The sequence below is a fragment of the Bos grunniens genome, chromosome 19 (assembly GCF_055505025.1).
Source record: "Bos grunniens cultivar Pamir isolate PY7600 chromosome 19, Bosgru_T2T1.0, whole genome shotgun sequence".
Classification (NCBI taxonomy): domain Eukaryota; kingdom Metazoa; phylum Chordata; class Mammalia; order Artiodactyla; family Bovidae; genus Bos; species Bos grunniens.
This window is the reverse complement of record NC_141183.1, coordinates 12,452,045-12,473,931: the sequence shown is the minus strand read 5'-3', so window position 1 is coordinate 12,473,931 and position 21,887 is coordinate 12,452,045. Positions and strand designations below refer to the sequence as shown.

At 57.6% G+C, this 21,887-nt stretch overlaps 3 protein-coding genes and 1 long non-coding RNA gene across 13 annotated transcripts; 3 read left to right on the top strand and 1 right to left on the bottom strand.

The window, feature by feature from the left end:
* Nucleotides 1-348: 348 nt before the first annotated feature.
* LOC147351258 (uncharacterized) lies at nt 349-7,240 on the bottom strand. Its single transcript, XR_015147328.1, has 2 exons — nt 4,962-7,240; nt 349-759 (listed from the first exon to the last, which is right to left on the bottom strand). It is a non-coding gene; the product is annotated as an uncharacterized LOC147351258 (long non-coding RNA).
* On the top strand, nt 2,066-4,553 carry MYADML2 (myeloid associated differentiation marker like 2). The gene has a single exon (XM_086356647.1). The coding sequence runs from the start codon at nt 2,400-2,402 to the stop codon at nt 3,321-3,323; it is 924 nt and encodes a 307-aa protein (XP_086212773.1). The 5' UTR covers nt 2,066-2,399; the 3' UTR covers nt 3,324-4,553.
* Nucleotides 7,241-7,325: 85 nt separating the features above from the next.
* On the top strand, nt 7,326-11,987 carry PYCR1 (pyrroline-5-carboxylate reductase 1). Of its 2 annotated transcripts, none has more exons than XM_086356646.1 (8): nt 7,326-7,360; nt 7,792-7,904; nt 8,146-8,216; nt 8,976-9,155; nt 9,406-9,627; nt 9,938-10,030; nt 10,183-10,346; nt 11,175-11,987. In XM_086356646.1, exons 2-8 carry the CDS (start codon nt 7,838-7,840, stop codon nt 11,338-11,340), a joined length of 963 nt encoding a protein of 320 aa, XP_086212772.1. In that variant the 5' UTR covers nt 7,326-7,360; nt 7,792-7,837; the 3' UTR covers nt 11,341-11,987. The 2 variants fall into 2 exon arrangements, with proteins under 2 accessions (XP_086212772.1, XP_086212771.1); XM_086356645.1 differs by having other exon boundaries at nt 7,326-7,367.
* A 4,650-nt stretch (nt 11,988-16,637) lies between these two features.
* On the top strand, nt 16,638-21,392 carry MAFG (MAF bZIP transcription factor G). Of its 9 annotated transcripts, none has more exons than XM_086356626.1 (3): nt 16,638-16,868; nt 20,603-20,666; nt 20,763-21,392. In XM_086356626.1, exons 2-3 carry the CDS (start codon nt 20,631-20,633, stop codon nt 21,213-21,215), a joined length of 489 nt encoding a protein of 162 aa, XP_086212752.1. In that variant the 5' UTR covers nt 16,638-16,868; nt 20,603-20,630; the 3' UTR covers nt 21,216-21,392. The 9 variants fall into 9 exon arrangements, with proteins under 9 accessions (XP_086212752.1, XP_086212751.1, XP_086212758.1 ...); XM_086356625.1 differs by having other exon boundaries at nt 16,638-16,872; XM_086356632.1 differs by lacking the exon at nt 16,638-16,868 and adding an exon at nt 16,902-17,073.
* Nucleotides 21,393-21,887: the final 495 nt, after the last annotated feature.

Genomic DNA, 21,887 nt, shown 5'->3' with positions numbered 1-21,887 from the left:
TAAAGAGGGTGTGTGTTCATGGAGAATGCTGCCCATAAGAAGCATAAAGGGATGCCAGGATGCCTGGGAGAATCACAGGGGCACGAGACATGGACACCACCCCAACCAGATGGTCAAACTTCTTACTCTGGATGTACAGCCATTGTGATTCTCCTGACAGGTGACATCTCCCACATGGTTTTCCTGCCAAGGGCATTTAGCCAGGATCTAAACATGAGGAAACAGACAGAACACGCTGAAAGACCACCAATAAAGCTGCCAGCTGGGGCATTTTAAAAAAATCAGTGTTATGAAATATATTTAAAAGAGAGAGAGAGACTATTCTAGAATAAAGGAAAGTGAGAAACATGACGGCCAAATGCAATGTTTAATTCCAATTAAATCCTGGCACAAAAACTTTAAATGCTGTAAGGTGTATTTCCAGGACAGGTGGGGAAAACTGAAAGACTATGTATGTGCTTAGTTGCTCAGTCTTGTCCAACACTTCACGACCCCATGGACTGTAGCCCATCAGGCTCCTCTGTCCATGGGGATTCTCCAGGCAAGAATAGAGTGGGTTGCCATTTCCTCCTCCAGGGGATCTTCCCAACCCAGGGATCGAACCCAGGTCTCCCTCATTGCAGGCGGATTCTTTACCGACTGAGCCACCAGGGAAGCCCATGACTGTGTATTAGGTGATCATTCTTCAATTTCCCAAGTGTGGCCACTGAATTCAGGTTCTGCAGGAGAATGGCCTCCCTCTTAGGTGTCCATGGAAGTCTAGTGGAGAATTGTCACATTGCCAGAATTAATGTTATTATTAATTATTAATGGAGGACGAGAAACAGCATGGACAGGGCAAAATATTAATAATTCTTGAATCTGGGTGAAAGACATATGAGTGTTCATTGTGCTATTTTGAAACTCGTCTGTAAATCTGAAACTTTTCTAAATGGAAAGTTGGGGGAAATACACACAAGACTGTACTTATAATTGTCTCTCTGTGTCAGAAGGGATAGGTTCTAGGACTACCCCCAGTCACACCACCAGGATACCAAAATCCACTGATATCCATGTCCCTTGTATAAAACAGTATAATATTATGCACATCCTCTCATACACTTTATTTTATTTTTATTTATTTATTGGCCACACCTTGTGGCTTTCAGGATTTAATTCCCCAACCAGGGACTGAACCCAGGGACACGAGAGTGGAAGTGCCATGTTCTAATCAGTTGACCACCAGGTAATTCCTCTCCTCAATACTTTGAATCATCTCTAGGTAACTTATAGTACCTAATAGAAAGTCAATATTCAGGCAACTGAACCCAGGTGATAGGATAGTAGGCAAATTAATTACACTTTTCGTGTATTGATTGGGCCTGAACAAAAACTACTTTCACGGTCAAAATTTGTTTTTCCTTTTCAAAAACATTTCATAGATTTTTAATATTTTACTTCATTTGAATACTTATTGATTTGGCTGTGCTGCCCTAGGTCTGGTTTGCGGCGTGCAGGATCTTTAGTTGTGGCACGTGAACTCTTGGCTGCGGTGTGTGGGATCTAGTTCCCCAACCAGGGATTAAACCTGGGCCCCTACATTGAGGAGGCCACAGAGTCTTAGCCACTGGACCACCAAGGAAGTCCCTATTGTTAATATTTCAGGCTAAAAATGGGAGAGTTGAGTTTTTCCTAGGATTTTACATGACTAGGAGGATCAAGTAAAAAGTTCCATTATAATCCCCACAAATAAAAGCTAAAACTCAGCCCCCAGGTCAGGGTGAAGAGAATGAGGGTGGGCATCTTCGGGAGGAGGGTCTCCACTCCCCTTCCCCACCACCTCCCAGGAATCAGAGCTGAGTGCTGGCCGAGGGACGAGGACAATGGGATCCTGACACCATCCCAGCTCTGAACCAAGCCCCGCGGGCCTCCCAGATAGACTGCTGCCTCAGAGTGGCTGCTGTCCTCTTCTCTCTGTGCCCCTCCCCCAGCACTGCCGCCCGAGGCTGCTCGAGCTGGGGTGCCTGGTCCCTTCTGCTCTTTTCCCTCCGCCTCTCCCCCAGCAACGCAGCTGACTGACCGACAGAAGCAGGTGCTTCAGAGGCGGAGGCGGTGCCAGCGGCCAAGGGGTTAATGGCTGGGGCTTGGCGGGACGCAAGGGTCAGATGTCGCTCTGGGATGGGGACAGGCACTCAGGCTGCTATTCCGGGGCTCTGATCCTGGTCGCCTATTTATAGTGCTGGGGGGGCCTCGGCCCCCCCACATACACACAGGCGGCAGAGAGGCTGCTCTGCTGCAATGTCACCGGCGGCGTCACTGCCACTGCAGGCTGCCGGCACCTGCCACTGCCGCAGGAGACGGAGCCGAGAGAGACCCCAGGGTTTACGGGCACTGTGTGAGGCGAGGACGCGGCCGGCCACATGGGCAGCACCATGGAGCCCCCCGGGGGCGGCTACCTGCACCTGGGTGCCGTGACATCTCCCGTGGGCACAGCCCGCGTGCTGCAGCTGGTCTTTGGCTGCACCACCTTCAGCCTGGTGGCCCACAGGGGTGGCTTCTCGGGCGTTCAGGGCACCTTCTGCATGGCGGCCTGGGGTTTCTGCTTTGCGCTCTCCGTCCTGGTGGTGGCCTGCGAGTTCACCCGGCTACACGGCTGTCTGCGCCTGTCCTGGGGAAACTTCACAGCGGCCTTCGCCATGCTCGCCACGCTGCTGTCCGCTACAGCGGCGGTCATCTACCCACTATACTTCACCCGGCTGGAGTGTCCGCCTGAGCCCGAGGGCTGCACAGCCAGGAACTTCCGCCTGGCAGCCAGCGTCTTCGCCGGGCTCCTCTTCTTGGCCTACGCTACGGAGGTGGCCCTGACCCGGGCCCGGCCAGGCCAGGTGGCCAGCTACATGGCCACAGTGTCAGGCCTCCTCAAGATCGTCCAGGCCTTCGTGGCCTGCATCATATTTGGGGCGCTGGTCCATGATAGCCGCTATGGGCGCTACGTGGCCACCCAATGGTGTGTGGCCGTCTACAGCCTTTGCTTCCTGGCCACAGTGGTGGTGGTGATCCTGAGTGTGCTGGGTCACACGGGGGGCCTGGGCTGCCCCTTCGACCGTATGGTGGTGGTGTACACCTTCTTGGCCGTGCTCCTCTACCTCAGTGCTGCAGTGATCTGGCCCGTCTTCTGCTTCGACCCCAAGTATGGTGAGCCTGGGCGGCCCCCCGACTGCCCGAGGGGCAGCTGCCCCTGGGACAGCCAGCTGGTGGTGGCCACCTTCACTTACGTCAACCTGCTCCTCTACGTCGCCGACCTGGCCTACTCCCAGAGGATCCGCTTCGTGCCCACCTTCTAGCATAACAGGTGGCAGCAGCCCACCCACCTCTGCTCTCCAGGGGCTCAGGCATCATGAGAGGACCCAGGTGAACCCAGACCCGTGAGGATGAATTGGAGGGAGGCAGCCAAGAGAGTCATGCCTGGGCTTCTGGCAGTGCTCAGCGGTGCAGCTCAGGGAGGCACAGAGAGGGGACAGAGCGGCAGGAGGCCATGAACAGGTCACAGGGGAGGAGTCTCGCCAGGCAACTCCCACTCTATCTCTCTGTCTCTCTCTTGTTCTCTCTCTCTTTCCATCTCTCTCCATTTCCTGGCATGCCCTCCCTCAGTGCTGGCCCCTGTAACACATGAGAAGCCTTTGAAGCAGGCACTCTTGTGACCCACTATGCAGATGGGGACCTTGAGACCAGGATTACAAAGTTGACCCAAAAGCCCATCAGTGTCTGGAGACCACATCTAGGTTGAGTCACCTAAGTAGAGTTGAAGAGCGACAATTCCCAGAGGTGTGGGAAGGGGTCAGAAGGGAACCCAGGAGAGGGCCAGAGCCAGGTCAGCGGAGGGGTGTGGGAAGCCAGTGCTTCCTCTGGCCTTGGAGGGGGCAGTTTCTGGAACCCTGGAAAGATCCAGACAGATACCTTCCTGCTGGGGTATCTGTGCCGGGACGAGGAGAGGAGCCGGGAACTAGGACCCTGCCTTGCCCACCTCTGGTGCCCACCTTGCCACAGCCTCGGAAGCCGAGCAAGGACTCTAGAGTGGTCGCGTAGGGCAGCCTCAGCAAGCTAGAGAGCGCAGGCTTGGAGGGGCCCATAGCGGCCAACAACACTGCTAAGGGCACAGCACTAGGAAGACACTGGGTTCTCACCCACCAGGGAGCCACCGCTGAGCCCCCAGCATCTACCCCGATGTAGCAGCTCCTGCCGTACCTGCCAAGGACCCGGGGGGGCTGGCCTGGGGCAGCCCTGATCCAGAGGAGGACCAGCTTGGGGCAGCCACTGAGACACGAACCTGGGTATCAAGCACCCCCTGGGGCTCACAGACCAACGACCTCCGCTCAAGAGTTCCTTTGCCTGGCAGCTGACCACAAGGGCCTGCTGGGGCCACTGCTCTCCACACTCCAGCCAGCTTCTCCCACTCAAGGGCCCAGATTGGGCCAGCTTGGAGCAGACCACTAGCTGCCCAAGCACAGTAGCCGCTCAGCCCATAGCCTGGCCCAGGGCCTTGAGCAGGAAATAAACACCAACGCTGATTTGCACTGAGTAGTTTCTGCTAAGGGGGTGGTGGCCACCTGCACCTCTTGGGCCATCTGCCACAATGTTCCCAGAGAACAGCCTAGACTAGACCTGGCTGAGTAAGGAGGCAGTCGTGGCGGGGGAGGGGGGTGCTGGGATACTGGGTGTGTAGGGGGGCAGCCTCCCCAGGAAGTAGTGGGTGACAGCAGGGGAAGATGGGGGTGGGGAGTTCTCAGCACCCCCACCACCACTGCGGTTCCCAGGGGTCTTGGGCATGGCAGTGGGCAGAGGGGCCACTACACTCGTGGTAGCAGAGCCCAAGCAGCTTTTAGGCACAGGGTCCGAGGGCTCCCTGTGCTGGCACCATGCACAGTAAGAGAGACATGGCCTGTCTGCCCACTGGGGAGGGCACACGCACAGGGGTCCTTCACCTGCAGAGGCCCGAGTTTAGCAGCAGATCCAGGAGGGGGCAGGAGCCCCTGTGTCCCGAGGTGTCCCGACGGCTCTGCTGACGAAGGAGGGTGGGGGTTGGAAGCATGTTACTAGGTGACAAAGGCGCCTACGGGCCACACCCTTCTCAGCCCACAGGGAGGCCTTAACAGTTTTCCTTCCTTTTCTAACCCAGTTTCTGAAATGAGTTATCTGTCACACGTCCCCAGTTCGTTCACTGCCCTGTGATCTTCTGCCCCCAAAGCTCCATCCACTCCAAATTTCAAAGGTCCTGAGCGGAGAGACAGAGGGGGAGGAGAGGGGTTCCAGGGCTCAAGATAAGCGTAGCAGATGTCCTCTGTCTCCCAGGAGGCTGCAATGGGGAATGTCCTCATGATATTCACTCCTTGGATCAGAGGACTCTTTCTTTTTGGAGAAAGGAGTTATTTGTTGTTGTCACGCGAAAAACAATACTTTTTAAAGGATGGACTCTGTTCTCTGATGATATGTGCGCGCGTGGGTGCTAAGTCGTTTCAGTCACGTCTGACTCTTTGCAACCCCATGGACTGTAGCCCACCAAGCTCCTCTAGCCATAGAATTCTCCAGGCAAGAATACTGGAGGGGGTTGCCATGCCTTCCTCCAGGGGATCTTCCATACCCAGGATGGAACCTGGGTCACTTGCATTGCAGGCACATTCTTTCCCCACTGAGCCACCTGGGAGGCCCCCTCTCTAATAACATACAGTCAAAACACGGTAGGATCCCTGGCTTCACATCTATGCGTTTGAGTCTGGGCCACTCCCTGAGCAATCCATTTTGGACCGGAACTTACAACAGCTCCTCCCTCAGAGGGTGAGGACTGAACGCCACAATAAACACAAGGAGGCCTGAACATCTGCTGTGTACACGAGCTCACTGCACAGTGGTCTGGTGGTGTCGGTGTTGGTCATTATTATGTCAAGAACTCACAGCCCTGCTTTCTGGGGCTGCTGCTGCTCCTGCTGTTAAGTCGCTTCAGTCGTGTCTGACTCTGTGCCACCCCATAGACAGCAGCCCACCAGGCTCTGCCGTCCCTCGGATTCTCCAGGCAAGAACACTGGAGTGGGTTGCCATTTCTTTCTCCAATGCATGAAAGTGAAGTCGCTCAGTCGTGTCTGACTCTTCGCTTTCTGGGGCACAAACATCCAAATACACTGAAATTACATTTCAGAACAGCTTGTCATCATTTAAGATACAAAACCAAAAAAAAAAAAAAAAAAGCAGGGGAGGGGATGCGTTGTTAATGAGAATCGCTTCTTACGTTTGCTCTTAACTTTGCTGCTGACTGGGACTCCAGACTATTCTGAACCCCAAAAGCAGGCTCAGTTCAAATGAGCCCTGAGCATGTCCTTCACAAAGATAACTAGAAATCTTTTGAGAATCTTTTGAGAATCCAGGGCCAAAAGATTTCATGGACCCTGCAGACAAGATGTCAAGAGACATGGGGTGCTCTGTGGGAACTTGGGCCATTAGGAGGTCATCTTCCTCTGTCTACTGGTTGACCACTACCCACCTTGAGAGCCTGTTTGGGGAGGGTCACGGTGGTAATAGGCCAGTGACCCCCAGGGCCATGTAGTTTTAAAAGGGCGCCTGAGCCTGAGACTAACAGAGGGGAAACTAGTGGGTAAGGAAGGGGTACAGATCTCAGGGGGAGGGACCTGGACTTCCCAGGTGCCTCCCAGTTTTGAGATTCTGAGAAAGCCCGGGGCTGTCTCTCCAGTTTCCACACCTCCGGATACAATTAAAAAAAAAAAATTTAAGTGACAAAATACAGTATCAAAATAGTGTTATACCTTAAATGCTATTTGATAAATTGTTTTCAATCCCCCCTTCCCGAAAATAAAGCAAGAAGCCTAGCAAGTAATTAAAAAAAAAAAAAAAAGGCATTACAAGAAAGAAAGGAAAAAATCCTAGCTAGTTGTACTCTTCCATACTCGATAATCAAGTTAATAACATGTCTGGACTCAGCGAGCAAGAGCCGCGACCGTGTTCAATCTACAGGGCCCCAAGAGGGGAGCCGAAACCCAGGGCCGCTCTTTGAGAACCCGGCTGCTGCCGCCCCTCCCCCGCTGCTCTCGGTCCTCAAGCGCGGTCCGGGTTCGGGTGGGTAAGGGTTCAGAGCCCGGGCTGGGGGTAGCGGGGTGCGGGTTCTCAAGCGCGGGGTCAACAGGGCCTAGGGGGCGGGGGCGGGGGCGGGGGGCCGGGGCGAGAGGATGATGCAACGGCCCCTCGGCACCTCCCGCGCCCCTGGATTGGCCGGCTCCAGGGCGGCCGCGCCGCGGATTGGCTGGGGCGGCGGAGGTGGGGCCCCCGGGAGTGGGTGCCGCGTGGCGGGCGCGGCGGTGCAGACTGGGGGCGACACGTACGGGGTAACTGGGTTATCGGGGGCCAGGCTGAAGTCGGGCTTGGGCGGGCGGTGGTACTGCGGGAGGGAAATGTGGGTCCGTGCCCTCGCCTTCGGCCTGGAGGGGGCTCGGACCTGGGGAGGTGTGGGCGTGGGGAGGGGATTCGGGCCCGGGTGCGTCGGGGCGCAGATGATTCGTCTCCCCACCCCAAGCAGCTGCGACCTCTTCCGGAGGCGGGCGCGCCTCTCCCTGCTCCCTGTGTCCGGGACCCTCGGGAACCGATCGGGAAGCCGCGGTGGGCGGGGCACCGGAGTAGGGGAGAGTTAGACCGGCTGAAATAGGGCGGGTGCGGGGGGACTCCCGGTGGCGGTGGAGTGGCCAGAGCTGGCACTGTCTGCCTAAGTTCTTGGGCTGGATTCTGCCCCATCGTCCCGCCTTGTTCTTGCAGAGCCGGTGCCAGCTGAGAGGGCGGTGGGCGCAGACCTCCAGACACTATGAGCGTGGGCTTCATCGGGGCTGGCCAGTTGGCCTTTGCGCTGGCCAAGGGCTTCACAGCAGCAGGTAGGCTCTACAGCCAGGAAAGGACAAACGTAAGAGGGTGGGTGGTTACCCTTCTCCAGGCTGGGAGGGAGTCCGAATAATATGCCTCCTTTGAGCCCTGTGGGAAACGGTAGCCTTGGGAACTTTGGAGTAAGGCGGTGGTTGCTGTTTTACCCTGGGGTGGGGGGATTTCTGTTCTTCCTGGGATGTGGGGGAGGGATGCCAGGCCTGGCCTTGAGGGAGGGACTCTTGACTCCTGCAGGTGTTGTTGCTGCCCACAAGATAATGGCCAGTTCTCCAGACATGGACCTGGCCACCGTTTCTGCCCTCAGGGTAGGTGCAGGGTTGGAGGGTGACTGGGAGGCTGTCCCTCTGGAGGTTGGTCAGTATTTCTGGAAGCCAGTGTGTGACAGCCTTGACCCTGGAAGACTAGGAGTAGGGGCCCCAGTGGGCGGCACCATGCCGCAGTCCCCCATACCAATGAGAAGAGGGTCCCTGGGCAAGACTATCTTAAAGACTCTGCCTCTTGGACTACAGATGGCTTCCCTCCCTCAGCTCTTGGGACCTTCGTCGGGCACATGTGCAGCTGGTGGGGAAAGGGTGCTGGTCAGGAATGCGGTTCCCTTAGTGGAGCCCCCACAAGGGGTCACAGTCACAGTGTGGGGGCCAGGACAGACATCCAAGGGCTGAACACAGCTTCAGTTTGCCATAGCTGAGTGATGGCTCCAAGGGTGCTGGCAGGTTCCCAGCTTAAGACTACTATCTACAGCACTACTCACACCTGGAGGGCACAGGGCAGGGGTCTAGGGGCTGCAGACCCAGGTGGGCTGGGCCTGGACTGCGGGCAGTTTCCCTCTTCCGCCCACTAAAGGGTTACCTTTCAGAGCAGAATGCTTCCTCCACCTTGGGGTGGGAGTGGCAGTTAGAGAATGTCAGCGCCTCATGCCCTGAGCCGCTAGCCCTGCCATACTGACATTTCCAGAATCCTCTATGATGAGGGGCTTTGTGAGGGGCTTTTGGCCTGGGGGGGGACACTGGGGGGGCCAGCCAGCCACGAATCACAGGCTGAGCCTGCCTGGGCACTCCCTGCAGAAGATGGGGGTGAACCTCACGCATCACAACAAGGAGACCGTGCAGCACAGCGACGTGCTCTTCCTGGCCGTGAAGCCACACATCATCCCCTTCATCCTGGATGAGATCGCCGCCAACATTGAGGCTCGGCACATCGTGGTGTCCTGTGCAGCCGGTGTCACCATCAGCTCCATTGAGAAGGTGGGCATTGCGGCTCAAGGCTGGCTCGAGGGTTTGGAGATGGGGCAGATGTGTGTGCTACAGAGGGCTTAGGAGTCCTAGCCTGCTCCACGCCTGGGGTCCCCCACCTGTGAAGTGGGTGCATTGGTGCAGCCCATAGAGCTCAGGAAGTGTTCGGTTGGGTGAATTGGGTGAGAACATTCACACCCACATCCAGCACAGCCCACAGGGCAAGGGGCCGGGATGGATACACAGCTGGTTTCTCCTCCAGAAGCTGACGGCGTTCCAGCCAGCTCCCAAAGTCATCCGCTGCATGACCAACACGCCGGTCGTGGTGCGGGAAGGGGCCACAGTGTATGCCACAGGCACCCATGCCCAGGTGGAGGACGGCAGGCTCCTGGAGCAGCTCATGAGCAGCGTGGGCTTCTGCACGGAGGTGGAGGAGGACCTGATTGATGCCGTCACAGGGCTCAGTGGCAGTGGCCCAGCCTATGTGAGAACTGGGGAGGGGCAGGGGCAAGTAGGCGGTTCCCAGGACCTGAGGGCATGTCTCCCCATCTTCCACCCTCCTCCTTGCTCTGGACTCCTGCGGGCAGAGCTACTGCAGACCCACCGCACACGGTGGTTCCCAACTATTGCCCACCAACTCGGTCATTCACACAGCAGCTGTTTATAGAGCTCTGGCCAGGCAGTGGGTAGGGCACGGGGAGCCATGAGGTTCCCTGGGGTTGTTGTCTTAAGCAGTGCCTGGAGGAAAATGAGAATGGGCCTGGGACAGTGGCTTAAACGCTTTCTCCCTGCAGGCATTCACAGCCCTGGACGCACTGGCTGATGGAGGTGTGAAGATGGGACTTCCAAGACGCCTGGCAGTCCGCCTCGGGGCCCAGGCTCTGCTGGTTAGTGTTTTTTCTGACCCTCTGGTGGGGGCCACTCCTTGCCAGGACCAAGACTGGTGCATTGGGGCGGATGGGTGGAGAGTCAGTGGGTGTGGCTGGGATGGGGTGGGGGCAGTACCTTCACAACCTTCAGACCTTCTGTCTGGCTTTAGGGGGCTGCCAAGATGCTACTGGACTCTGAACAGCACCCAGGCCAACTCAAGGACAACGTCTGCTCACCAGGCGGGGCCACGATCCATGCGTTGCACGTGCTGGAGAGCGGGGGCTTTCGCTCGCTGCTCATCAAGGCCGTGGAGGCCTCCTGCACCCGCACACGGTGGGCCTCAGCCACTGCCCACCCACTCTGTCACTGGCTCAGCAGATGGTTATCGAGCTTTGACCTGGCAGTGGGCAGGGCACGGGGAGCCCTGGGGTTGCAGTGTACAGCATCTCTCACCATCCCCCATCATGCTGTGAGGAGGCGCTGCCTCCCGGGCCCAGGCTGTGCTCCTCATTGTTTCATCACTTGTGGCCTTTTGACCGGGGTGGTCATCCAAGCCAGGGAGGCAGGCCAGGAGGAAATCTCTGTGGGGCTGATGATACCACCTTCCTCTTGGCCTTGCGGGGAGAGTGAGAGATGCGCGGGAGGTACTGGCACAACATCAGCGCGGTCAGTGAAAGCTGAAAGAGCAGGGGACAGACACGGTGTGGCATCTTGGCTCAGAGTTCCTGTTGCAAGTTCAGGACTGCAGGATGGACAGGACTGTTTCTCAGCATCCTGCCTGCCCTCCAGTCCAAGCCCCCAGGCTTCTCTACCCCTGTCTGACAGTGACGCTAGAACATAGCATTGCCCTCTGGGTGCCAGACTGCAAGGGAGGCAGATGAGGCCCGTGTCCCGTGCTCCGGGCTAGGAGGGCTCCGTGACTCAGGTGCTGCTGGTAGATTTGGTGACCCTGAGCTGACCTGAATGGGGTGAGCGGCAGATGGATGGCAGTGTAGGGGAGGGGTCGCTGGCAAAGGGCATTGCAGGGACAAAGGCCCTGAGGTAGGGGTGACAGCGCAGCTCCCTGCTGGAAGCCATGGACTTCCTCCCACTTCCCTCTTGGGCCCCTGAGCTTGGAAGGAGGTGGGGCCCTGGACGCATCCCTCCTCACTGTCTCCCCAGAGAGCTGCAGTCCATGGCCGACCAGGAGAAGGTCTCACCAGCTGCCATCAAGAAAACCATCCTGGACAAGGTGAAACTGGACTCCCCTCCCGGCACCTCGCTGGCCCCTTCTGGCCACTCCAAGCTGCTGCCCCGCAGCATGGCCCCAGCAGGCAAGCAGGACTGAGGGGTCGAGCCTGCCTGTGGGCCACTCTCCGCCTTCTCCTGGGCTCACAGCTCTTGCGCTGGGAGTATCTAGCCCCAGGCTACACAGGGTGTCCTCACGCTGATCCACACTGCCCATGGCTTGGTCCACTCGGACCCGCGAGTCATAGCCGGGGACGGGGCACATCACCTCCCAGTGGGAACCTCCATGGTCCCCCAAGTGTGTCCTGGTCCAAAACAAGGATTCTCTGGCCTCAGCCTCCTGATTCATCCGTCCCCAAACCACGTCAGGACCACCTTCCTCCAAAGCTCAGGAGGCTTGAGGGGGCTTTACTCTCCCCCCTCAGCATTAGCTGGCTTCAGCTTGAGTACAAAGGTCAAGGCCCCACCCCTCCCCACCCCCACCACGAAGGCCCACCCAAGGAGAGCATCTGCCCTTTCCCCACTCACCTTTCCTCAGTGTGGGAAGGACCTGAGGGTCCCCGACATCCTGCAGAAGAGCCCATGGTTCTTGGCCAGCAGGACATTTGAGAAAAAGGGTCTTCAGTCGGTTGGACTTCTGAGGCCCCAACACTCACGCCATCATCTCCCTTTCCTAGCCTGACCCACAGACGCTGTCAGCTCTGTCTCTTAACTTTTTAGGATAAATAAATTGGTTTCCAGCCCCAATGCCTGGACTTGCAACTTTGTCCCCTCGTGGGGAGGGAGGCTCCCACCTGTGCCAGAGGGTCATTGCTGTCTGGTATAACATTGAAGTCTGGCCACCCACATGCCCAGAGCCCTACATTCCAAGGCAGCCAGCCTGGCTGGTGGGGCTGAGCCTTCCAGTGAGCAGAGCGCAAGGCGGCTTCTGGGGAAAGTCACTAGAGGCATGACTGGAAGCTGGAACCATAGCTGGTCTTGGCAGGCCCTGCTGTGGCGGGGAGGGGTACCAGCCTCAGCACTCTGCACCTCTTGGTTTGGTGGAGGCTGGTGGAGACAGATGTCTCCCCAGCTCACCCAGGCAAGGCCAAGGGCAGATAAGGAAGAAGCCCCTTAGGAACATGTGTTAGAGTTCTTCAGAGGAATAACCAGTAGGAGATGGCTTATATATATATATATATATATATATACATATATATATATATATATATAAAACAGGATTTATCATGTTTTATATATGTTGCAAAACTCATATCATATGATTTATCATGAGAAATTGGCTCACAATTATGGAGTCAAGCAGGCAGGTTGGAGACCCACAGAGAACCAGTATTTCGATTTGAAGGCCATCAGGCAGGGCGAACTGACGTAGACAGGTGAGGTCTGAAGTGGTCTGATGGACAATTCTGTCTTACTCTGCAGAGAGTCAGTCTTCTATTCAGGCCTTCAACTGCTTCAGTGATGCACACCCACATAAGGAGGGCAATCTGCTTTATTGATTAAAATGTTAATTTGGTCTAATGTTGAAGTCTACTGATGTACATGTTACAAAAATACCCTCACAGAAGTAGTATCTGATCACCCCACGGCCCAGTCAGGTTGACTTAAAATTATCCATTATCAGAGGCCCACAAGATCAGAGGAGCTGGTGAGGGTCAGAACCTTTTCTGGGGCCAAGAGGGCTCACATTTGTTTGATGAACAGTTACTGAGCATGAAGACAAGGCCCCTTGCCTCCAGAGGTTCACTATCACACACACGTGAGTGAGTATGTCAGAGGAGCAAGACGGGGCATCTGTAGGGTGTTGGTGGGGGGGCACCCAGGTGAAGCGATGGGTCCTAGGAGGGTGAGGGGAGGGGATCAGGAGAGCCCCTGGGCAGAGGTTTTCCAGGAACCGCATTGCAAGGTCTCAGCTCTGGTTCATTTCTTTCCCCTGGGCCCACTTAGGACCAAAGCCCTGTGCAAATGTGGTGGGTAGAGGGAGCACTCTGGGGACAAGGACATGGCCTTCCAAATCTACGGGAGACAGAAAAAACAGTTAAGGGGCAAGACTACAGCAGTTAGGGCTTCCCTGGTGGCTCAGTTGTAAAGAATCTGCCTGCCAATGAAGGAGACACAGGAGACTCAGGTTCGATCCCTGGGTTGGGAAGATCGCCTGGAAGAGGAAATGGCAACCCACTTCAGCATTCTTGCTTGGAAAATGCCACAGACAGAGGAGCCTGGTGGGCTACAGACCATGGGGTCCCAAAGAGTCGGACACAACTGAGCACGCATGCTCACGAGGGGCGAGGTTACATTCCCTCGTCCCTGTCAGGGTGGCCTCCAGAGTCCCAGTCATTCCCCACGTACCAAGTGCCGAAGGCCCTCTTGAGGCCTGGAGTCCCTGCAGGGGCCCCCTAGGGCATGAGCCCCTGGCATCTCATGCTGGTGGGTAGAAGCATGAGTGGGCTATGGGCCTCACCTGGCAGAGTAATTGACAGTGCGGGGAGACCCTGGCACCATCCCTCTGGGGGAAATGTGTCCTGGACGAGATGGTCCCACAGACTGCACATCTGCCCAGGACCAAAGCTTCTCCTTGACTGTTCCCTTCAAGTCAAGGTCAGTCTCGCTGTTGGAGCGCCTCCTGTGTGTCAGGTGTCTACCAATAAGATGAGGGGGTCTTGCTGCTCCCACACGTGCCCTGGTCTGGGGTTTGGAGAAAGCCAGAAGGTGGTTCCAAAGTAAGGAATCACCCATGGCAGCCTCGGAGGAGGCACAGGGATCCAGACGAACTTTGCAACAAGCTTTGTGCTACCCCGTGAAGAACACACTGGGTTTCAGCCAGCAGGTCTGTGAACCTTGATTCCAACCACCAAAGGCCAGAGATGGGGAAGTGTGGCAGAGCCACACAGGCCCGAGAAGGGATGTGATGTGGGGAGAATGCTATGAGGTGTTTGGTATCCTGCAGGAAGTGACACCTGTGGAAATCCCTGCAAGTATGAGCAGACCTAAGCAGAGCAGGACAGAAGAAGAGCCTGCAGCTGGTGGTGAGGATTCGAGAGGTCCAAGAAGACCTCTTTCTTGGCCTCAGAGGCAAGTCTTTGTGGTCTAGTAGATTAAGAGTTGAGGGTGGGATTTCCCTGGTGGTCCAGTGGGTTAAGAATCCACCTGCCAAAGCAGGGGACGTGGGTTTAGTCCCTGGTCCAGGAAGATTCCACATACTGTGGGGCAACTTAGCCTGTGTCCACAACTACTGAGGCTGTGTTCTAGAGCCCAAGAGTCACAACTACAGAGCCCGCACATCTAGAGCCTGTGCTGTACAATGAGAGGCCACTGCAATAAGAAGCCCTCACTTGCCGCAACTAGAGAAAAACCCACACAATGAAGGCCCAGCGCAATCAAAAATTTAAAAAAAATTAAAAAAGAAAAGAGTTGAGGGCTTTAGAAGTCTCTCCCTGAGTATAATAAGGCCCTATAATCTGTGAGACTCAGGCTACACCCAGTGCAGCGGGACACGCCTTGCCCTTAAAGAACACAGACAGGATGATAAGACAACCACATGCTGCTGCTACTGTTGCTAAGTCGCTTCAGTCGTGTCCGACTCTGTGCGACCCCATAGACGGAAGCCCACCAGGCTCCCCCGTCCCTGGGATTCTCCAGGCAAGAACACTGGAGTGGGTTGCCATTTCCTTCTCCAATGCATCAAAGTGAAAAGTGAAAGGGAAGTTGCTCAGTCGTGTCCGACTCTTAGCGACCCCAAGGACTGCAGCCCACCAGGCTCCTCCATCCATGGGATTTTCCAGGCAAGAATACTGGAGTGGGGTGCCATGTTGCTGCTGCTGCTGCTAAGTCGATTCAGTCGTGTCCGACTCTGTGCGACCCCATAGATGGCAGCCCACCAGACACCACCGTCCCTGGGATTCTCCAGGCAAGAACACTGGAGTGGATTGCCATTTCCTCCTCCAATGCATGAAAGTGAAAAGTGAAAGTGAAAGTGAAGTCGCTCAGTCATGTCCGACTCTTAGAGACCCCAAGGACTGCAGCCTACTAGGCTTCTCCATCCATGGGATTTTCCAGGCAAGAGTACTGGAGTGGGTCGCCACCCATTTCCCTTGTTTCTTACAGAACCGGTCTAATTGTAGAACAGTATTATACTTAAGAGACCCTCCAACTGGCCATTGTTTGCCATCCTCCAATGGATACTGTGGCCATGCAGTATCACATAGGAAGATCAGGTGTGTCTTCTTTAAGCCCTGGGGATCAAATCTATCCCAGTTTTTCAGGATACAGTTCAAAGGAGTGAGGCTGGAATTGTTAGCTCCCATCTTGTCCTGAAGGATCCAAAGTAGGTGACTGCAAAGTAGGTCCTGTGGATTCTGAGGGAATTAGAGTCTGGGAGAGAGAGCTGCTGACAGCTTGATGTCTCCTGGCTTTGGGGGCCTCCTGGGTTGGCCTCCATTATTCATTCAGCGGCACTGAATCCCCCTGAGGACAGGCAACTTCTCACTCATCCTTCTTTCAGCTCACCTGATCCCTCTGACCTGCCTGGCAGGGTAGGTCCCCCTTCCTGGCTTTACACTTGAGAAGGTAAATCCAAAACTTCAAAGTAGAAATTGAATCCCTTCAATTTCCCGTCTGCCTTTTGTCACCTTTTTCTCTGGGAATTTTGAAGAGCCGTGAGAACTTACAGAAAGTTCAGGAGCAGACATGGACCGGTGACCTGAGCTCCAGGCAGATGCTGATGAAACAGTAAAGGAAAGGTACAATTCCTACGTCAACTGTTAATTCAACAGATGTTTACCCCTCACTCACTCTGAGCCAGATGTGTTCCAGGGACCACCTGAGTCCTTGTGAGGTCTCAGGATGTTGGGTGAAGACAGATTACACTACAGGAAGGATGCTGGAAGTGGCAGACAGACCTAAGTTTTGAATCCTGGACAAGCCCTTCACCTCTGGGAGTATATGGGTCTTCCGTGAGCCAGGCCAACGTTCCTGGCAGGGCTGAGGCCCGCTCCAGTTATGGGGGCAGTGCATGCAGAGTCTGACAGGCGGCATCAGAACTACCGTGAGAATCTTCTCCGTTATGTGTGGGACCTCTGATCCGCACCTGTACCCTGGACACGTGGCCTTTGAAATGTCCTGCACACAAGGCACAGGAGAATATTTGAGCAGGATAGCCAGGCCCCGCCTTGAAGGGGGCGTGGCTGACCGGGAGCGCGCTCCTGGGCTAGTCCCGCGAGACCTCACCCACCGGGCGCGGCGCACGTTGCCCAGGCGACGGCGCCTGGGCGCGCAGGCGCAGTGCAGGCGTGCCCCGCCCCCGCCGCCGCCGCCGCCGCACCTTCCCCTTTAAGCCCCAGCCGGTCGCGTCGCCGCTTCATGAATGGAGCCCACGTGACCAAACATCATGTGACGTCTGTGGAGCGGCGGCGGCGGTGGCTGTGGCGGCTGTGGCGGCGGCGGCGGCGGCGGCGGAGAATCCCGAGCCCCGAGCCTGGTCCAGCCCGGCCTTCCCAACGCGCTCGGCGCGGCCCGCGCAGGCGGCGAGCCCCCACTCTGATCCCGGAGTACTCGCTCGGCCAGCCCAGCGCGGCCTCGGAGTGCCCACCCCGCCCCGCCCCGGCCTCGGCCCGCCGGGCCCGCAGTGTGGTGGGTGAGTGCGGCGGCGGCCCGGCCAGGGCCGGACGGAGGGTGGCCGGGGATTCCAGGCCGGGGACGGGTGCTCGCGGGGCCGCGGCTCCTCCCGGCGGCGCGGGCCGGGTACTTAGGTCTTTGGGTCTGCCTGTGCCCTGCTGGCGGCCCGTGCCTCGATTTCCCCACCGGTCTGGAGCGGTTCCTGACCTCTGAGCCGGGGGTAATGGGGTGGGCGCAGGGGCGCTCAGGGGCAGGGCGGGGCGTGTTCTGGGATGGCTAGGTAAAGCCGGGCGTCCTGGAGGGAGGGGCGGTCTGGGAGGCGGGAGGAAAGGGTGGGGTCGAGCAGGGCGCCCAGGGCCCCGCGGAAGAGCTCGGCGGCTCCGGCCTGAGCTGTTGATTCATCAGGTGTCTGTGTCAAGGCTTCCCTGGCGCGGGGTCTTTGGCAGGCTGGGGGCAGGCGGCGGCACGTGGGGGGCGGGATGGGAAGACCCTGCCCGCGCCGGCTTCGCTCCGTCACACGCGTACCAGAGCCCAGAGGGAGACTTGCTGAGTCATCAGCATGAGGTCACTAGATGCTCGTCCTAATGCCTGGGGGGATTTGAGCTAGGGGCCTGAGAGGCCGGGAAACGAAGGGTGAGAGGGAAACCGTGAGAAGTTAGAAGGGGCCAGGCCCCAGGCTGGGGCGCCTGCTTGTTTGGGCTGATACGTGAGTTTACGATAGGAGGGTGAGGAGTAAACGGAGCAGTCACGGTGCAGGTTATCCCGGGGTAGAGGGTGAAGCCCCTGGTGTGTCCATCCCCTCCCTGGCAGGCTTTTCTCAGGCTGCTGGTCCCTGACTCGCCTCTGGGACAGTTCCCCAAACTGGGAAATAGTTCTGAGAAGAGGGGAGGAGCTTAGGGGGGGCCGTCCCAGCGGGCTGGGAAGTAGGCTTTCCCTGTGGCTGGTGTGGTTGGCCAGGCCCAGCTGTCTCAGGTGGGAAGACATGAGGCAGTGGGAGAAGGAGGGTGCCTGTACTTGAGTCCTCGGTGACAGTGGACAGTTCAGGGGGCAAGTCGGTGCAGCTCTACCAGGAAATTGGCAAAGGAGAGGAAGCATAAGGACTTAGACTTCAGGGGAGTGAGGTGTCTGGTGAGCAGGCTTTGGCTTTCTTCACAGCTTGGCCTTGGGGTCTAAGTGGTGGTAACTTTGAGGGCGGATTGGTGTGTTGGCAGGACTAGGCGCATCCTGGTCACCCCAGAGTGGTTCCACTTGAGGTTGGGGCTCAGTACTGTGCAGGTTAGCAAAGAACGTGGCCCTTCTGGGTGTCAGGCCAGTGGTAGGGACTCCTGGGGAGTGACAGCCTGAGGGTGGTGTGGCCTGAACTACTTTTCCTGGGTGTATGAGTGGTTCCTGGTCTAAAGGATTAGGGGAGCTCTCCATCTAGACCAGAGCTGACTACTCTTGCCCAGGGGTTCATGGCTAGCCAAGGCTGACCTTGTGGTTTGTCCTCCTTCCTCTCCAGCCCTGGGCTTATAGATGCCAGGTGTTTTAACACTTAAGCTGATCTTTTGGCTGGAATTCTATGCCCCAGGAACATGTAGATTCTTCTCAGCTACTTACGCTCTGGTGGAAATTGTTTTAGACATTTTACAAAGGGCTTCTGGAGAAGGTTGTTCTGAAGGTCAGGGTGGGAGTGCAGTGGTCTAGGTGAGGGTGCCAGAGTGACCAAGGCCACACCTGCCAGGGCAGTCTGGCCACTGGTGTTTGCAATCAGGAGAAGGAGCAGGGGGTGGACTGCCTCCTGTCTGTTGGCCACACCTGGGAAAGAGGATGGGGCTCGCTCCCCTTTCTGGCTGGCTCTCAGCTTGAATGAGTGGCCCTGGGTACCTTGGTGGATCCCTGCCCTTGGGACCGCCCATTCCTTCTCCACAAGGTGTGCTCAGCCTTAGCGGCAGCAGAGACAAAAAACAGAGTAAAGGTTCTCCTTGATCCGGCCTCTGAAATCCCCTCCCTCTGGTTTCTTGTGGTGCCCTGAGCCGTCAGTCCAAGCCCATGCCCAAAAGCTGTCTCCGTCCCAGCAGTGTGAGTCCGCAGGTAGTGGAGACCAGGCCAGGAGGTCGGAAGTCCCCGCTTTGCTGAGACCCGCCCCTCCCCCTCACGAGCAGTGCACAGGCACACCTTTGATTAGGAGGCGATTGGCTACACTTGTGCTGAGTTCAGGGCTTCTGTGGAGGGTGAAATCTGCCGAGGAGGCACTTTTCAGCTCCCAGCCGCCACGCTCGGCACTTTTCTGTGTGATCTCTTCAGGAAGTCACCGTGTGCTCAGCATTTGGGGGTGGGGGGTGGGGGGAGGATGGCGCGTGGGAAAAGCTGGTGCCGGGGCTTTTCCTTCGCGCTGACAGTGGAGGACCAATGCAGTGACCCTTGACCTGGACTCAGGGCTCAGGGAGCCCTTCTGGCTCCCCCTGGAGGACCTGGCTCCTGCAGTAGGCATGGGGCCCTGAAGACCTTGTGACCTCCAGCTCCTCTGCCCCACCCTCTGCTCTGGAAGAGCGGTGGTGCCATAGCCTCTCCAGGAGGGCACCATAATCCTGGTTAGGCCTCCATTTACCTCCCTGCCTCTAACCTGGAAGATCACAGAGGGAGCAAGGGGACAGAGGTGGTCCAGCTGAGCCAGGAATCCAGGACTCAGTGGGGAGAAATGTCCTTGGCAGGGCTGCAGAAAGTGAGGGCAGGATGCAGAAAAGATGACCAAGTGGGTGGGTGAGGGGGCTCTCTGGGTTTTGTTCCCTGCCGTGTGGGTGGGGACCCCAACCAGGGAGCCAGAGAACAGTCACTGGCCAGAAAGGGCTGAGCAGGCCCCTGGGGGGTCAGTTGTGGGCACTCTTGTGAAATACCCTGGATGGGGTGGGGCAGGGGCACAAAAAGCTGCAACCAAAGCCACAGGATGGTTACTCCATCGGCAGCAGAGGTGGACAAAGAGGGCACGGGGCTGGGCTCCTCTGGCAGGAGTGTCTGCCACCAGGAGGGTGGGGAGCTCCCACCCGTCCTAAAGACAAAATCAGAGTGGCTTGGACAACTCCGCTTGCTACTCTTCAAACTGAGCAGTCTAGGAGAATTGGCAGTCTCCTGCATCCTCCCCTGTGCTCCAGTCCCCAGTGGGGACAGCCCACTGAGCTTTGTCCCAGGCGGCTTAGGGGAGGTAGAACCCTGGCCCCGACCCTCACCTACTGTTGGCCAGGCTGGCCTTCGCCGCGCCCCAGCAGCTTGCTGCTGCCAGTCCCCTGGGGCTGTGTTGGCTGGCGGCCTCGGGGAGTGCCAGGCCGGTGAGAGAGCAGAGAGCGGGAGCGATGTGCTGAGTCAGCATGACTCGCCAGGAACAGCCGTGCTCTGGGGCGCACTGGGGTTATTTTTAAAGCTCCCGGCTTCCTTCTAGGCTGGCCCCTCCCGCATCCTTCTAATCTCTACCCACCGCTCCGGCCCCTTTTCTTGCCTCTGCCTCCCTAATAGCCCTTCAGTTCCCCTTCCCCCATCTGACCCTCCTAGCCTCCCACCTAGTTCCCTAGGGGCAGGGTGGACAGGGAGCAACCCAGCTCAGAGGCCAGGTATCAAAGGGAAGGGGCAGGCAAGGGGTGAGGCTGGGGTGGGGGGTGGATGGGTGTCTTCCCCTGGGTAGACAGAGGGTGTCAGAGGGGCTCAAGTGTCTTTGTGGATTGGGGAGGGAAAGAGAGTGGTCTCCAAGGTCCTGACCTTCGCTCCCTGTCTCGCAGAGTGCCTGCTTGCTGTGCCCTCCGGGTTATGACGACCCCCAATAAAGGAAACAAGGCCTTGAAGGTGAGCAGATAGGGTGGGAAGCGTCTCAGGGCTGGGGTGGCACAGGGGCGATGGCCCTCACTTGGCCCATGACCTCGTGCGCTGTGCCCTCCCCAGGTGAAGCGGGAGCCAGGAGAGAATGGCACCAGCCTGACGGACGAGGAGCTGGTGACCATGTCGGTGCGGGAGCTGAACCAGCACCTGCGGGGCCTGTCGAAGGAGGAGATCATCCAGCTGAAGCAGCGCCGGCGCACGCTCAAGAACCGCGGCTATGCCGCCAGCTGCCGTGTGAAGCGGGTGACCCAGAAGGAGGAGCTGGAAAAGCAGAAGGCGGAGCTGCAGCAGGAGGTGGAGAAGCTGGCCTCCGAGAATGCCAGCATGAAGCTGGAGCTCGATGCCCTGCGCTCCAAGTACGAGGCCCTGCAGAACTTCGCCAGGACCGTGGCCCGAAGCCCTGTGGCGCCAGCTCGGGGTCCCCTTGCTGCTGGCTTGGGGCCCCTCGTCCCTGGCAAGGTGGCTGCCACCAGTGTCATCACAATAGTAAAGTCCAAGACGGACGCCCGGTCGTAGGGACACACTTGGCCAGGCGGGTCTGCAAGGGGCCAGTAGGCGCATGGCAAATTCGGCAGCCCTGTCCCCTTCTTCCTCCCTCCTCTTCCTCTTCTCTCCTTTTCCTCCTCTCCTACCTCCTCCCTTCCCTGCAAAGCACAACCTGCACCCCAGGGGCGCTGGGCTGAGCCCCTTCGATCTCGTCTTTGTCATCGTGTGTTTTGTACGTTGGGATTGGTCAGTTTGGCGGTGACGTGGGGTCGCTCCCACCCCCTGTGTACCACGGGCAGATGGGCTTGGAGTCCAGAGTCAGCCTGTGGGAGTAAACAGAGGAAGATCAAGCGGGTTCTCTGGGGCATGGGTGTCCCCGAGCACGGAGGGCTGCAGGGCAAGAGAGGCTGTTCTCACTACGGAGTGGCCCACAGGCTCTGACGGCCACCAGGTTAGCAGGAGGCCAGGAGGTTCATTCTCAGCCCAGCCCACAGGCCTGGACGGAATTGGCTGTTCCCGAGAGCCCTGGATGGGCGGGCCACCAGTCTGGCGCTAGGGGGATGGGGCGTTGTGTGGCTGTGGGCCAGGGGCCTTGGCACTCACGCCTGACGTGTTGCACTGAACAAGACCAAATCACTGGTTGTGAGCGTGAAGGGTGTGTCCAGTGTCCTTCGATGGGTCCCGTGTCACTGTTTACATGAC

Bases quoted from the DNA above. Each gene is read 5' to 3' on its own strand.
- MYADML2 (XM_086356647.1), top strand. From the start codon at position 2,400: ATGGGCAGCACCATGGAGCCCCCCGGGGGCGGCTACCTGCACCTGGGT.
- PYCR1 (XM_086356646.1), top strand. From the start codon at position 7,838: ATGAGCGTGGGCTTCATCGGGGCTGGCCAGTTGGCCTTTGCGCTGGCC. The intron at 9,628-9,937 runs GTGAGAACTGGG...TTCTCCCTGCAG, and splicing joins GTGGCAGTGGCCCAGCCTAT to GCATTCACAGCCCTGGACGC. The intron at 10,347-11,174 runs GTGGGCCTCAGC...CTGTCTCCCCAG, and splicing joins GCCTCCTGCACCCGCACACG to AGAGCTGCAGTCCATGGCCG.
- MAFG (XM_086356624.1), top strand. The intron at 20,667-20,762 runs GTGAGCAGATAG...TGCCCTCCCCAG, and splicing joins AAGGAAACAAGGCCTTGAAG to GTGAAGCGGGAGCCAGGAGA.